The sequence below is a fragment of the Mirounga leonina genome, unplaced genomic scaffold, assembly GCF_011800145.1.
Source record: "Mirounga leonina isolate KUSES-001 unplaced genomic scaffold, KU_Mleo_1.0 Mir_165, whole genome shotgun sequence".
NCBI classification, from domain to species: Eukaryota; Metazoa; Chordata; class Mammalia; order Carnivora; family Phocidae; genus Mirounga; species Mirounga leonina.
Window position 1 is genome coordinate 81563938 of NW_023270415.1, and position 13822 is coordinate 81577759.

General features: G+C 63.6%; 1 protein-coding gene across 1 annotated transcript in view; it reads right to left on the minus strand.

Moving 5' to 3' along the window:
• The window catches only part of ZC3H3 (zinc finger CCCH-type containing 3), a 91301-nt gene that overhangs the window by 22691 nt on the left and 54788 nt on the right, over positions 1 to 13822 (minus strand). Inside the window, exon 5 of the mRNA XM_035012024.1 lies at positions 5422 to 5606. Coding sequence (XP_034867915.1) covers positions 5422 to 5606 — 185 coding nt within the window. The remainder of the gene's footprint in view (positions 1 to 5421; positions 5607 to 13822) is intronic.

The window sequence follows — 13822 nt, forward strand, 5'->3', positions numbered from 1 at the left end:
GGCTGGGCTGCATACCCTGCTGGGACCCTGCTGAACCCCCACCTGGTGCAGGGCAGCGGCCCGTCCAGGGACCAGATCTGGCAGTTGGCTGGCAGCCTCGCCTCAACGCAGGTGGTCCCGGGACCAGCAGGTGGGAGGGGGGCCTCCCTGCCACCTCCCTCTGCTGGGAGCAGGGCCCAGGGATGTGGGACCTGAGTGGGGTCCAGGAATGCCCCCTGGCTTCGTCGTAGCCAGTAATGACTTCTGTATTGACAGGGTTATTCGACAAAAACATCATAGCGAGTACATGGCTGCAAAGCCTGAGGTCCTTGCCCCCAGGCTCTACAGGGACCTACGTGCCGACCTTAGCCTCCACAGGCCCCGGACGAGCACATCTGGCTCTGAGGCCCTCATTGGCCATGGCAGGTACCCATTCCTCAAAACCCTAAGCACAAAGACCAATCAAGTCCTCTGTGAGGTCACTGACTGTGGCCCAAAGGGGAGCTGTTCATGAAATGGACAGTGGTCACAAGAAGGGAACAGGTGACAGGATGCCCACAGCCAGGGCAGTTGGTGTTGGGGGGGGCTAGGGCAGCAGGGGACAAGGGGCAAGTGGGCAATGCTTGTGCTGCGTGAGAAAGGGGAGGGAGTCCAGACGAACGTGCACCCTGCTGCCTCCCTTTTAGGCACGAGGTCACCGCCCCCCAGAGCCAGGGTGGGCAGGTCAGGGCCAGAGGCTACTCAGACGGCCATGGAGGCCCACGGTTCCTCTCTCTCTCTCTCTCTCTCACACACACACATACACACACATGAACCTTCTCAGACCAGATTCAATTTCCCACAGGCAGCTGCTGAAATGGATCTGCTGGTAAGAGGCAGAAGTGACATCACTCAGAAATTCTAGGGACCTGAGGCAAGGACAAAGCATCCCAGGCTTAAAAAGGGATGTCCCCAAGCTGCCTGGCCCTGAGCCGCCCCCATCGGAGCTGCATGGGAGGCCCGGGCAGGTGGCCCTCCTGCCACCTGGAGGCCCCTCCCTCGACCTCCCCAGGACGACCTTTGCCAGGACCCAGGCAGCTCGGTCCCCTCTCCTGAGTTCCAGACCTGGTCACACAAGCATTCTGACACTTTATGCAGCCTGTCCACGTCCAAGTTCCCCCGTGCCCCCCAGGCTGACCTTCAGGCACTCTTCTCCACATCTAGCCTACTGCAGAGTCCCTCTCCGGGCTCCCGCCCTCGGGCCAGCGTCTGCCCCTGAGCCTCAGTGTCCTCAAGCTGAGAAGGAGTGGCTCCAGGGCTGAGCGGCGAGACCCCCAATGGGAAGGAGGTGCCCCGCCCGGTGGCCATGGCCCAGGCGACCGAGACACGAACGGGGCTGGTTTTGGTGCAGGGGTGGGGGGTGGGCCAGGGAGGAGCTGGGCAGGGCAGCGGCGTCCTGGCTCCCAAGCTGGGGACACTGACCGGGGGTCCACGTCAGAGGCCGGTCCAGGTGGCACGTGGTGCCGCACGCCTGCCAGCCTGGGGTTGACAGAGTGTCACCAGATCGCGGCCCGCGAGCACGGCTTCCGGCTGTCGCCAGGGCTGCCGGCGCCGCTGGGGCGCATCTGCTCCCACCAGGGCCCGCTGTCAACATGTGTCTGCCTGTCAGACTTGGGCCCCAGGCCTGGCCTCTGAGGGGGCAGGGCGGGTTCACTCCCCTCGCCGCCCCCCCACCGTTTGCTCTTAAAAAACGCCAGTGTGGGGCTCGCAGTGGGAGGCAGCGTTCAGCGGCTGTGCGGTGTTAAAAAATGCACATAAAGTAGCTGGCTGGAAAAGAGGCCGCGAGGTGCTGAGGGGTGCTACAGGGTTCAGCTGAAAACCCTCGGCAGCCACCGAGCAGGAGGCGCCAAGCCTTCAGAGAGCTTGCGCTGCCCGGGGATCTTCCCAAAATAGACACCGTGAGCTTGGCTCGGGCGGCCCCGCCCCGCCCCACCAGTCCCCGCCAGGGAGTGCCTCACCCTCCCCAGGCCGGGGAGCCCAAATCAGGGGCTCTGGGGTCAGAAGGAGCAGCTGGGCAGGTCTGCAGCCCCGCCGCGCCCCAGCGGGACTCACCCCTCCCAGGAAATCATGGCCCTGGGCAGAGGGAGCCCCAGGAAGAGGCTTCAGGAAGGGAGGGAGGCAGCAGGGTGGGGCCTTGAGTGCGCGGTTCGGGGGCCCTCTCTCGCGTCCTCTCATGCTGTTCTGTGTGACTTCCCAGCACACAGGGTGGGGTCAGCAGGTCACAGACAAGGAGACGAGGCACAGGGACCCATGACCTGCCTAGGGGGTGTGCCATGGCCAATGAGTAGCAGGGACCACAAATCCGCCCCACTCCGGGGCCTGGGGGCCAGGCCTGTAGCCCGGGCTGGGGGAGGTGGTTCTGGCAGATGGACTTGGGGCTTCTGCTCCACGGTAGGGACCGCGACAGACGCCTGGTCCCATGGAACATGTGTCACGGCCCATACCTGGGTGCACACAGGGAGAGGTCGCAGGGCCGGGAGGAGGGTGGGGACGAGGCTCTGCACTTCTCTCCCTGCCACCCACCTACCCATGGCTCGGATACCCCAACACAGGGGCTGACACTGTCGCAGAGAAGCCCAGCAGCCAGGAGGAAAAGCCAGGAGGAGAGGAGGTGAGCCCCCACCCCCGAAGAGGGTCTGGCTGTACTTTCCTGCCGAAGTCAAAGTTCTGCTGACACCAAAGGAGAAAATTTATTCCTTTAAAAATTATTCATCTGGGCGCCTGGGTGGCTCAGTTGGTTAAGCGACTGCCTTCGGCTCAGGTCACGATCCTGGAGTCCCGGGATCGAGTCCCACATCGGGCTCCCTGCTCAGCGAGGGGTCTGCTTCTCCCTCTGACCCTCCCCCCTCTCATGTGCTCTCTCTCTCTCTCATTCTCTCTGTCTCAAATAAATAAATAAAATCTTTAAAAAAAAAAAATTATTCATCTAAGGAGGCCGCTGGTCAGTGGGCACTCCCGCAGCTGGGAACACCCCACCTTCCTCATAGCAAGGAGTAGGGCACCCTTACGCGGGTCTGGGAAGCTGGATCTGGAGGTGGGGGGTGGTCTCTGGCTCTGCCTCATACCTGGGACAGGCCACCCAACGGTCTGTGTTCCCAATCCCACCTACCTGCCCCAGCCTGCCCTGAAGTTGGGAGGGCTGAGCCCCAGGACTGCCCCCCAGCAGCGACGAGGAGTGGGGCCTCCCGGGAACCTGCCTGGCCCTGGAGGCCTCTGTCCTCCCTGTACTGCCCGAGGCCAGGAGGCTGGGGGAGGTGGGGCTGGAGGCGGCGGGGGCGGGGGGGGGGGGGCAGCGTGCACAGCATCGCACTTGATAGAAGGGGGAAGGCGCCACTGCGTGGAGGTCAGCACCTGCAGGGGAGCGGGCTTGGCAAGGTGTCCTCCCCAGTGAGACGTGGGACAGCTGCCTGCTCAGGTGCGGTGAGGCCTGTGCTGCGGAGAGGGGACGGAGCGCCCCACAGCCCCTAACGCTGGCCCCTTTCTCCGCCGGCTTTACTGCCCCAAGGCGGCAGCGAGCGCAGCCTGGGCTCTCCCAGGAGCTCGGGCTCTCCTCTCTCGTACCCTCCCCTCGAGCAGCTGCCAAGCAGTTCGCACCCGCCTCTTCCTCTCTGTCTCGGGGTGCCTCTCCTCCCACCGTGGACTTAAAGGGCCAGGTGGTAGGTATACCCCATCCAGCCCACCGGAGATCAGGGTCCATGTGGAGGGGCCCCCGTGCAGCCCAGGACGTATGAGCAGCAGGGTCCTGGCAAGGGCCAGGATGGCCCCAAACCATAATCCACTTCCGGGTCCCTGCATGTGGACAGTGTGAGTGCCAGGACGGCCAATGACATCTGGCCAGGCCAGGGAGGAGTCCCTCAGACCTGATGCGAATAAGCAGCACACAGCAGGCTGGGGCGGACAGGACGGCAGGGTGCTCGAGGGGCGTGGCCCGGCGACATGCTTGGCTGAGGAAATGTCAGCAGAATGGGCGCCCCCCAGTAAGCTCCATCCAGCTCCCAAAGGAGGACAGCAGGGAACAGAGCCTGGGTCCTGCCTGCTGGGTCGGCTGTGGGGTCAGGGGTGACAGTCGGGTGCAGAAAGGATGATAGATCGGAAAGGCCAGCCAGGGCCTTTCACTAAGGAGGCCCAGCGGGAGGCTGGGGCCAGTGGGTGTGACCCAGAGAGAAGCCTCATCCGTAGGGGCCGGCAGAACATCACTTTGCAGGGAGGCTGCCCAGAAGCCCTCCATGGCTCCACCCACTCCACAACCAGCCTGCCTAGGGACTGCTCGGCAAAGGACCAACAGCCCTGTGTGGGGCCTCACGGACCATGAACACCGATGCCAGGGGCCTGCTGAACCCTGGGGGTCAGAGGCTCAGAGTGGGGGGAGGGCTGAGCCTCACGCAGGCCCCGTAAGGAGGCCCAGCCAATGCTCTGGACCTGCTCCTCCACTGGCAAGCTAGCTGAGGCCAAGGCAGAAAGGCCCTTGGATCACACAGCCTAATCCCTCGAGAAAGGGATGGGGAAAATGAGGCGCAGAGGCAGAGCACAGCCATGGCCTTCGGGCCCCCTAGTGCCTCTCCTAGGGAGCCCCGTATACCCCGTCTGGAAAAAGGCAGCCAGGCACCCATGCCTCCCTCCCCACAGTTCCACAGACAGAGGCCCTGGGGACACAGCTGGGCAAGGGCTTCCGGGAAGGGGCCCCCCAACCTACAGATGGCCGCCCCAGCGCCCGCCTCTTCTCCCTCCTGCCCCTTTGGGTGGGCGGGGCAGGGTCTGGGAGCAGCTGGGCCTCTGCAGTCCCCATACTGCCTGCTACCTCACCCTTTTTTTCCTAACAGAAAAGGATGGGGGTAAAATTGGACTGAAACCAAAATATTTTCTAGTTAATTTGTATAATAAGCGAATCCAAAGCATTTCCTTCTCCTCGGCCTGTTTCCCCAGGCCGCGGGGGCGCGCGAGGTGGCGGCGGCTGCCTCCAGACACAGTTGGGAGGCATTGCCAATGAGATTAGGGGGTGCCGCGGCCCCAGGTGTTCACTTGCCAGGGCTGTGTTTACCATACCTGGCTCATCTCCTTTGTCCAGGAGCAAAACACGGAAAATCAGGGCCTGCTCAGCCAAGCGAGAGGCAGTGCGCTCAGGGGTGGGGGGGCCTTCCCTGGGGACGCAGAGGCTGCAAGGCCTCCCCCTCCGTGCCCTGCCTGCTCCAGCTGCCTGTCAGCTTCGACGGGGACAGCCACGGAGGCTCCGTAAGCTCTGAACAGGAACACAGACTCCCCTCCTGGCATGGGCCCCTTTGGGAAGCACTCACTTGCATCTGCTCCATGGGAGCCCCAGGCCCGCCTGCCTTGGTCTCACCGGCTAGCCTCCGCCCCCGCCCACCACTGACAACACAGGCTGGGGAGTTAGGGGCCCACCCTCACCTGTGCGCAGGAGGGGCCTGCTGCCGCTGTCGCCAGGCCGGCCGTAGGTCTTAGAGAGCTTGTTGGCTGACACCTTGTACAGGACGCCCCCGATGCAGCGGTAGCCTTTATTCCGCCACCGAGAAGAGCTGGGCTGGGCTTTCCCACCCCCGGCAGTGGGGCGCAGGCGGTTCAGCACCAGAGACCTGCGGAGACAGGGAAACTCCGGTGTGTCCAGCCCCACGGGCCCACAGTCTGTCCTCCTCCACACCCCTGCAGGCGAAGGGGACCCTCAACCCCACTAGCCGGGCTGAAAGGGCACGGGTGGGGGACAAGCCTCCCCCTTCCAGCACGTACACCCCTGGGATGAGACTGTCCAGGCCCCGGCCTTCTGGCAGGGCGTCTGGAGGGAGCTCCAGTGCACGGGCAAGTCCCCTGAGGGTCCACACCGTGGCTGGTGGTCATCGCCACTGCCCGGGAACATCTTCCCCCAGATGCTGCCCCAGCGCACGCCACCCAGGCCTTTGGGTCAGCAGGCTCTCCTCCTGTCCCCTCTGTTCACCACACAGGAGACCAGCATGGAGAGTAGGAGGGGACGGCCTCACAGACCCCCAACCGGGCAAGCTGTCTGGGGGAAAGACTGGAGGTGCCTTAAAGTCCTGGGCTGGAGGAGGCCTGGGACAGCCTTTGGGGTTAGCTGAGTGGATGATCCAGGCCGGGAAGGCAGACCTGGGCCTGCACAGCCCCAGTGGCCACTTGCCCACTCCCTCCCTCCAGATTCTCCTCCGACCAGCTCCTGGGCCCTATCCTGGCCAGACCAGAGTGGGTCAGGAGGAGGCCCCACATGCCCCCACTTCGAGAGACGTCCCCTGAAGACACCACGGCTGCAATGGGCAGTGGCTGTGGGCCCCCAGACCAGCACCAACTGGGGGCCTGCAGCTGTCCTGGCTGACCTGCTCCCCCCAGCTGTCACATGGGCAGGCTGCCACCGAAATGAGGGGACAAGGCCCTCCCACTCAGGGCGGCTGGCATGGAGACTAGCCAGCTTCATGACTCCAGAAGGGCATGGGGCCTTTCCCCCTCACGACGCATTTCAGCAGTAATTTGTTTATGCAAATTGACCTTAATTCCGTGTTAGCTCAGACTCTGGCCGTAATGCTATTACCACCGAGTGTGCATACCGCACCCCACCGGCAAATCTGGGCCTGAGTGCTAATGCCTCCAAGCAGCAGGAGGGGCCGGGCGTGAGGGTAGCAGTCCTTACTGCAGGGACCACCACCGGCCGCGGGGACCTGGCTGAAGCGGGGTTCTCCCCATGGCCCTGCAGCCCCCTCCCTCAGGGAGCACACAGACCCCCATCTCCGTCTGGGGCAGTGGCAGACTCTGGCCTGGGCCCCCAGGCACAGGGCAGGCCTCGGGGCATCCTGGCACATGGGCTGCTGGAGGTGGGGGGCCACCCACAATGGACGCGCCCGGAGCTGAGTGCTAGGGCTCGAGCAGCCCCACTCTGGCGTGCAGTGGCCGCCCCAACCACTTGGCCCCGAGGCCGCCTCGGCCTTCGTCTCTTGCAAGTGGGGGTGACTCTTGCCAGCGCAAGCCTCTGAGGGCACGCTAGAGACCGTGCATGAGTGAGCCGGGTGCTCAGGGGACCCAAAGCTGCAGTGTAAGGACAAAGGCCAGGCGGGGAGTGCCGAGGACGACGCCACAGCCCAACAGCACTTAACCCAGTTTCCCTTAATTAAAATTCAAGTTCACAAACACCAATCTTGGGGAAAAGTCCTGCCAAGGGGCCCCAGCCGGCCTGGCTCATGCTATCTGCGCCCTACAGACTCCAGCTGTCCCCACACAGGGCGCATCTTGGCAGGAAGAGGGTGGGGTGGGCAGCGATCCTCTGGGGGGGCAGACAGACTTCCAGATTTTCCCCAAACCCTGGTCCCAGGGCATCTATGTGTCCGGTGAGCACCTGCCTTGTCCCCTTGGCTCACTCAGAGGCCAGGCCAAAGTGTGAGGAGGGTGGGGCCAGGCGGGGGCCTCTTCTGTGCTGGTCCTGCTGCAGAACACCCTGTGAGCCCCCTGCGGGGACTGTGGTCACTGTGCACAGGGCACAGCTTGGCCTGAGTCCTAATCCCCACAGCTGAGAGCTGAGCCTAGGGCTGGGGGCCGCCACAGCTCGCTCAGCCAGAGGGCAACAGGCCCCCTACAGCCCCAGCCCCATGGTGTCCAGAGCCCTCAGCGGTCTCCCCACCGACAAGGCAGCTGCCCCTTCATATGCCCACTTGGGCCAGGGCCAGCCCTGGGCAGCCTCCACTCCTGCAGCCCTGGGAAGTTGAGTGACCGGCAGCAAGCCCGGCCCATGCCTATAAGACACTCGTCCCTCAGGACCAGACCCCAGACCTCCCAACAGGCCCTGCAGCGAGATGATGCAGCAGCCGCTTACAGGACCTAGGACACCACTCTTAGCTGCCTCTTCCCTTGGGGCACGGACCCTCCCCTCCTGGGCCACCACCCCTACCCACCCCCCATCCACACCCAGGGCACTACAAAGCACGAGGACAGGTGGGCAACCAGACCTGCGCCCCACCTACCCACCTGGGCCCAGCATCTCAGGACCCCACATCCCCAGAAACCCAGCCCTTCGAGGGGTGAGGAAGCTTACTTGTGGGCATGTGCCCCTGGCTGAGGCCAGACAGGGACAGACCACCATTCCCAGGGGCAGCCACACAGGTGAAGCTGCAGAAAGAGGTGGCCAGGCCCAGACAGGGACCTGCGGAGGTGGAGGACAGCAGGATCTTGGTTCAGAAGGAGCTAGAAGCTTCAGGACAGATTATGTTCCAGCCCCGAGGGTGGTCCCATCCAGGCCCATCCCACGGCTCCGTGCACCGAGGAGCCTCAGTCTGGGGCTGTTACCAGCTCACCCTGAAGAGCGAGCCCCGGGGACGCCCTCCTGGCTCCCAGGCTAGGCACTAGGGCCAGACATAGCCAACACCCTCCTTCAGAGAAGTCCCTTTCATGATTTATTTTTTTGGCTAAGAGGCGCATCTCAGGTGACATCTCTTTCCCTGCACCTTGTTGATTATTCCCACAGTTACTTTTGTGGATGAACAGGACTAACAGATCTGTCCTCTTCTCCCACCAAAAACCATACCCCTGGGTTTTAAGGCAATTACAGGACAGTGGTCGGCCACCGGGGAGGGGATGGGGGCAGTTCGGAGGCCTAGCAGCTCTTCTCACGCCTGGCCCAGCGTTTGCGGCCCATGCACACGCACCTGCCTGAGGGACCCTGCATGCCCGAGGGTGTGGGGCTGTGGACCCCGGTGGTGCCACGGGGCTATCTGGAGGAGGTGGATGTACCCACGGAACTTGGGCAGGGCGGGCCAGGGCTGCAGAAGGGCCCACCTGCCCAGCCTGCAGCGGCACAGGCCTCCTCCGCCCTTCCCTCACCCCTGCTGGGCCCGCTCGCTGACTCGGGACCTGGGCCGGGCGGGCGCCGGGCTGGCAAGGGGCCGCCTTGTAGCTTTTCGTTGCCGTGGGTGTCACAGAGCTCTGGTCAATTGTTCCCTAATGGAGAGGACAGGCTCTGGAAACCAACTGTATTGAGAAGAGGGGATAAAATTAATGAGATAATAGCCGGGCCAAGGACCCGGAGAACGCTCCTGCCCTCACGGCGAGGGCCCTGTAATTCCTTTTCTACAACAGGAGGCTCAGATCTAAAGGCTTCTCCCATCCGTCCGGCAGGCCCACGCCGCCAGGAAATTTCATTAACGCTGGAAAATAGGAAAGGTATTAAGCGTGGATAATGAAGGCCAGGGAGGGAACCGGGCCTTAAGATAGTCCTCTTTCTCGCCTTTGTAATGGGAGGCATGAACTTTCCCTTCAAATCCATTTCTAATCCATTTGAAATACTACAGCAAATTATCTTTCCTTCAGCCCGAAAGCGGCCAGCCAATTTACTCCGAATAGAAGTGACAATGCCCCAGGATTTATCACCATAACCTTGACTACACCAGGGTGAGGGCTGGGCCCCCCACCCCCCCGGGGGGCACGAAGAACGGGTGGGGGGAGATAACATTTTCAATGAATAGCAGTGGTAATGGGGAGACAGACACGCATACCACAAAAGTAGGTATAAAAAGAAAAGCTGTCCACGTGTCTGGGGCCTGGGGTTGGGGGGCAGCTGTCAAGCCGGTGAGGCCGGCGAGGTGCCCTGCCGTGCCCAGATGCCCAGGAGGAGGGGACGCCAGGGTCTGGGCAAGACCGAGGGAGGCTCTCCCTGGGAAGCCAGGGATGAGTGTGGTGTGTGCCCTGCTTGGCCTGCAGGGTCTGCTCACCCAGTCTGCCGGGGCTCCCCCGCCCTCCAAGGGCTTGGAAGGCCGACCCTGCACACCCACACTCCTTCCCCCGTGAGCGTCCCATGGCCACTTCCCACGGCAGGTCCACATAGCCCCCAACACTGTACACAGGGTGCCCCCGCCCACCGGGTCTGCTTCTTAGGCTGCAGGGTGAGACGGGCCCAGCCCAGGCGCTGTCGGCTACACAGCCTGGCAGCCAGGGGCATGGGTGTGCATGTGAGGACAGGCAGATCAGCTCCCAAAGGTGCACACATGAGCACAAGCACCCAGCCCACCCTGGTCACAGGAGCTGACAAACACAAGCCCCTCCTGAGGCCCCACAGTGGATGCTGCACTCTGTACCCCAGACCCGGGGGTGAGGACAGGCAGCCTGCCTGGGCCACGTCCGGTGAAGGCCCAGGGAGTGGTTCACTCCTGACCAAGAGCAGACTCAGGCGCGAGTGGACGAGGGGCAAGGGAGGTGGCCCCAACCTCTGGGAGGCCCTGGATGGGGCAAGTCCCAAACTGGGAGCTGTGCCCAGATGCCCAGGCCTCCTCACCAGGTCCAACGGCACCTTTAAACACCGCCTCAGGCCGCCCTGCACAGCCCCACTGGAGCCGAGCGGACCCCAGCCCCTACTCAGACTCGCTCAGTCCTCAGGTTTCCTGAAGAAACAGCAGTGTACATGGGCCTAAGGCAGCCAGCCCATCCCAGGCCACGAGGACCCAGAGAAGATGGGACAGACCTGCCTCCTGGGGACAGGGCCAGGCCAAGGCGCCACACGAAGGCTGGGCACAGATCTGTGTGCAGGACCAGAGGACCTGAGCCCAGACAAGAAGTCACTGGCGGGAACTTGCCAGGCACACAGAGGCGTTTTTGCTGGTGGGTCCTTCCCAACCCCCTCAGGGAGGGCTCCTGGACCCCGGATATCCCTACAGTCTGCTCCCCACCTTTCACACAGACCCCTCCCCTCCCTGGGACCCCTCAGCCAGCCAGTGACTGCAGTCACCAAGGGAACCTACCTCACCTAAGCTGGCCCCTCTCTCGCTCCCAGATGCAGGCTGGGCGGTCCCCACCCTGATTTACAGCTCCCTCGGGGGGTCCCTGCACTCCCAGCCCACCAGCTAGTTTGAAAACAGCATGTTTGATCAAGTTCTGTCCCCACTCCCTGCTGTGGGGAGTCTGTCAAGAGACCCTGCAGGCTGGGCTGTCAGGCCCTCATGGGCCACTGTCCCCACACGCCCCCCACCAGTCAGGACTCCAGCCACACTGGACAGTTCTGCTTCCCGGAAAGCCCTGTGGAGTGTGTGAGCGTGGTGTGTGCCCTGCTCGGCCTCGTGTGGGCCTCTGCACATGCATACCCTACGCCTGTTATTGGGGTCACCTCTGAGACCAAGCTCAGACGTCAGGTCCTCAGGAAGCCTTCCCTGGCCCCCCGACAGCTTGCTGTCATGGGCCCCCGGCCTTGCACAGTGTAGTAATGCACCCTGGAGCTCCTGGGGCAGCTCACTGCAGTGCCTCTGACCCGGGAGCCACGTCGGTGTGGGGAGCTCTGTCAATCTGTGCCGGGAGAATGACAGCAGGAGGGAGGGGCTGCATGCTGCCTGGGATCCCACACGCTGTGGTCCTCTCGGGGTTCAGGTCAGGTGAGAGATGCAGAGAGGACACACAGGACGGGCAGGGAGACCAGGCAGCGGGGAGACCAGGCAGCAGGGGCTCCCTGGGAACAAAGGGGCATGAACGCACAGCCAGTGCTGCTGGGGGAAGCACCCAGGAGCCCGGACCCTTGGAAAGACCCTCGCGCATGAGCATGGTGGGTGGGTGGACTGAGGCTGGGAGGCTGCGGCCACTGTCCAGGGCTGGGCAGGCGGAGGTGGGGGAGGCGGAAGGCCAAGGTCGTGGGTTGCTAGCAGAGGGGCTCAGCCAGGCTCCTGGCCAGAGCTCGACCTCTGACCCCGCTGGCTGGGGCAGGGTCAGTGCGAGGCCAAGGAGCCAGCAGCCTCTCGGTCAGGCCACCCAGCCTGTGGTGACCGTGCAGGAGGTGGGCAGGCTGGCTGGGAGCAGAGAAAACAAGCGGGGAAGCATTTTTCAGGAAATGGAGCACGGTTCTGCGAAGCTCCGAGGCGAGCAGGGAGTGCGCCGTCAGCAGAAGCCGAGTGCCCGGGGGAGGCGGCTCGGCACAGCGAATCCCAAGTAGGTCAGGCCCAGTCACCACCGTGACGGGCTGCAAAGTGCTTAAGTGGGCTTTCCACGGAAACGCTGACGGGCGCCGCCTCAGCGCAGCTCAGCCGGGAGGGTGCGAATGTGCCCCCGCACGAGCGCAAGGGGCCCGGCCCCGCAGCCTGCGCGCGCTCTGCCCCCAGAGCAGGACCCAGCGTGGAGCCAGTGCAGGGGTGGGGAGCTGGCGATGCCGGGCAGTCTGCGGGGAGAGCTCCGGGCGGGAGGCGCCCACGCAGGACCAGCAGGGAGGGAGGTGAGAGGATGGGATGGCCAAGGTGCAGGCCTAAGGTAAGGGTCTCAGAAACAGGGCTCAGCGGCTGGGGCCCAGCGGCCGGCACAGGCCTCACGATCACTGTGGCCACCTGCCCTCCTCAGGCCCTCCCGAACGCGGCCCACGGCCAGCTCCAGGGGCCGCCGAGCCCCCAGCGAGTCAGGGCTGGGGCTCCAAGCCCAGCGGGAACCGTACACCCGGCAGCTGGCCCTGGGCGCTGACCTCCCCATTTGTACTCAGGCCACCCTGGTGCAGGGGCAGGCCCACGGCCCAGCCTTCCAGGGGCCATCTCGCAGCAGATGGGGGCCACGGGCCTGGGTGGGAGCTGAGGCCTGGGGGACTGTGTGACCTGGGGGTGGGCTCACGGCAGGGACAGGGTGCGCCTGGAGAGGGGCTGGCCCACAGGGGAGCCTGAGCACCTGACCGTGGCCCTGGGGGGGAGGGGGGCGGGGCGGGGGGGAGGCCGCCTCCCATGGCTCCTGGGCCGACCTAGAGGGTCACCTGGAGGGTCACCGGGGGGCTTCAGCACCGAGGCTGCTGCTGCGTCCTGAGAGGCCCCCGTCCCGCGGCTCCCCAAGAATGAGCAGAAGTGACTCAGGGCGCCCCTGACCGGCCAGCATGCTGGCGGGCAACACTAACTCTGCTGTCCCCATTACAAATGCCGCGGCTCCATTATGAGGGGCTGGGACTGTTTTATGTGCTCACATCTATTCAATTGGTATTTCGATCAATGGATGCATTACAAGCTTTCCCTTTAAAAGCCTAATAAACAAGATGGAAAGTAAAATTCTCCATAAAATGACACTTTTAAAAATCCATTTCAGCTGCAGCTATTGGTGTTCTCTGTGTTAGCCACAAAAACCACGTATTACCGGGCCTCAGCGGCCCCACTGTGCAGTCCCGAGTCCAGCTCGCAGGGGGCGGCAGGCAGGTGCTCAGGCTGGGCGGCCCGGGGCAGGGCCCTCCATCCCTTGCGCCCGGGTATCACCCTCTGGTCTGGGTTGTCAGCCCAGGACTGCCTTGGCCCATGACAGCTGGTGAGGGGCAGGGCTGGCCCTTCCTCTGTTCCCTTGCCCATCCCCCATGTCTCTCTCTCCACCTGCTCCTTCTCTGTCTCCCCTCTCTCCCTTCCTGTTTCTCTTGCCGCCGCCAACCCCCCCCAACCTGCCCCCTTCACCCTGTTCACTGTACACGTCGAGTCCTGGCTGACTATTCCTCCAGCCTTGAAATGGCCCTGTCCCCAGAACTCCATGTGAGGGACGAGCCAAGAGAGGAGCAAAACTCAGGCTGCAGGACAACCGTTGTAGCTCCTGCCTAAGGATTCTCTGGGAACATGTGGGAGGGCAAGACCCCACCTGGCTCATGGCTCCTTGGTTGACAGCCCCCAAGGAAGCCTGTGTAAGCCACCTGGCCCATCTTGTCCACCACCCTCCCGAAAACAGCCCAGGATGGAGGGCACCCACAGGGACATTCAAACCAGGCTGAACCTCCACCCTCCCTCCACATCCCCCCAAGCCCCCAGACCCAGAGCTCTGTACGTCTGAACCCTGGGGTCACTTCCCCAGGCTCCCTCCTCAAAGCTGGACCTGCCAAGATGGCCTC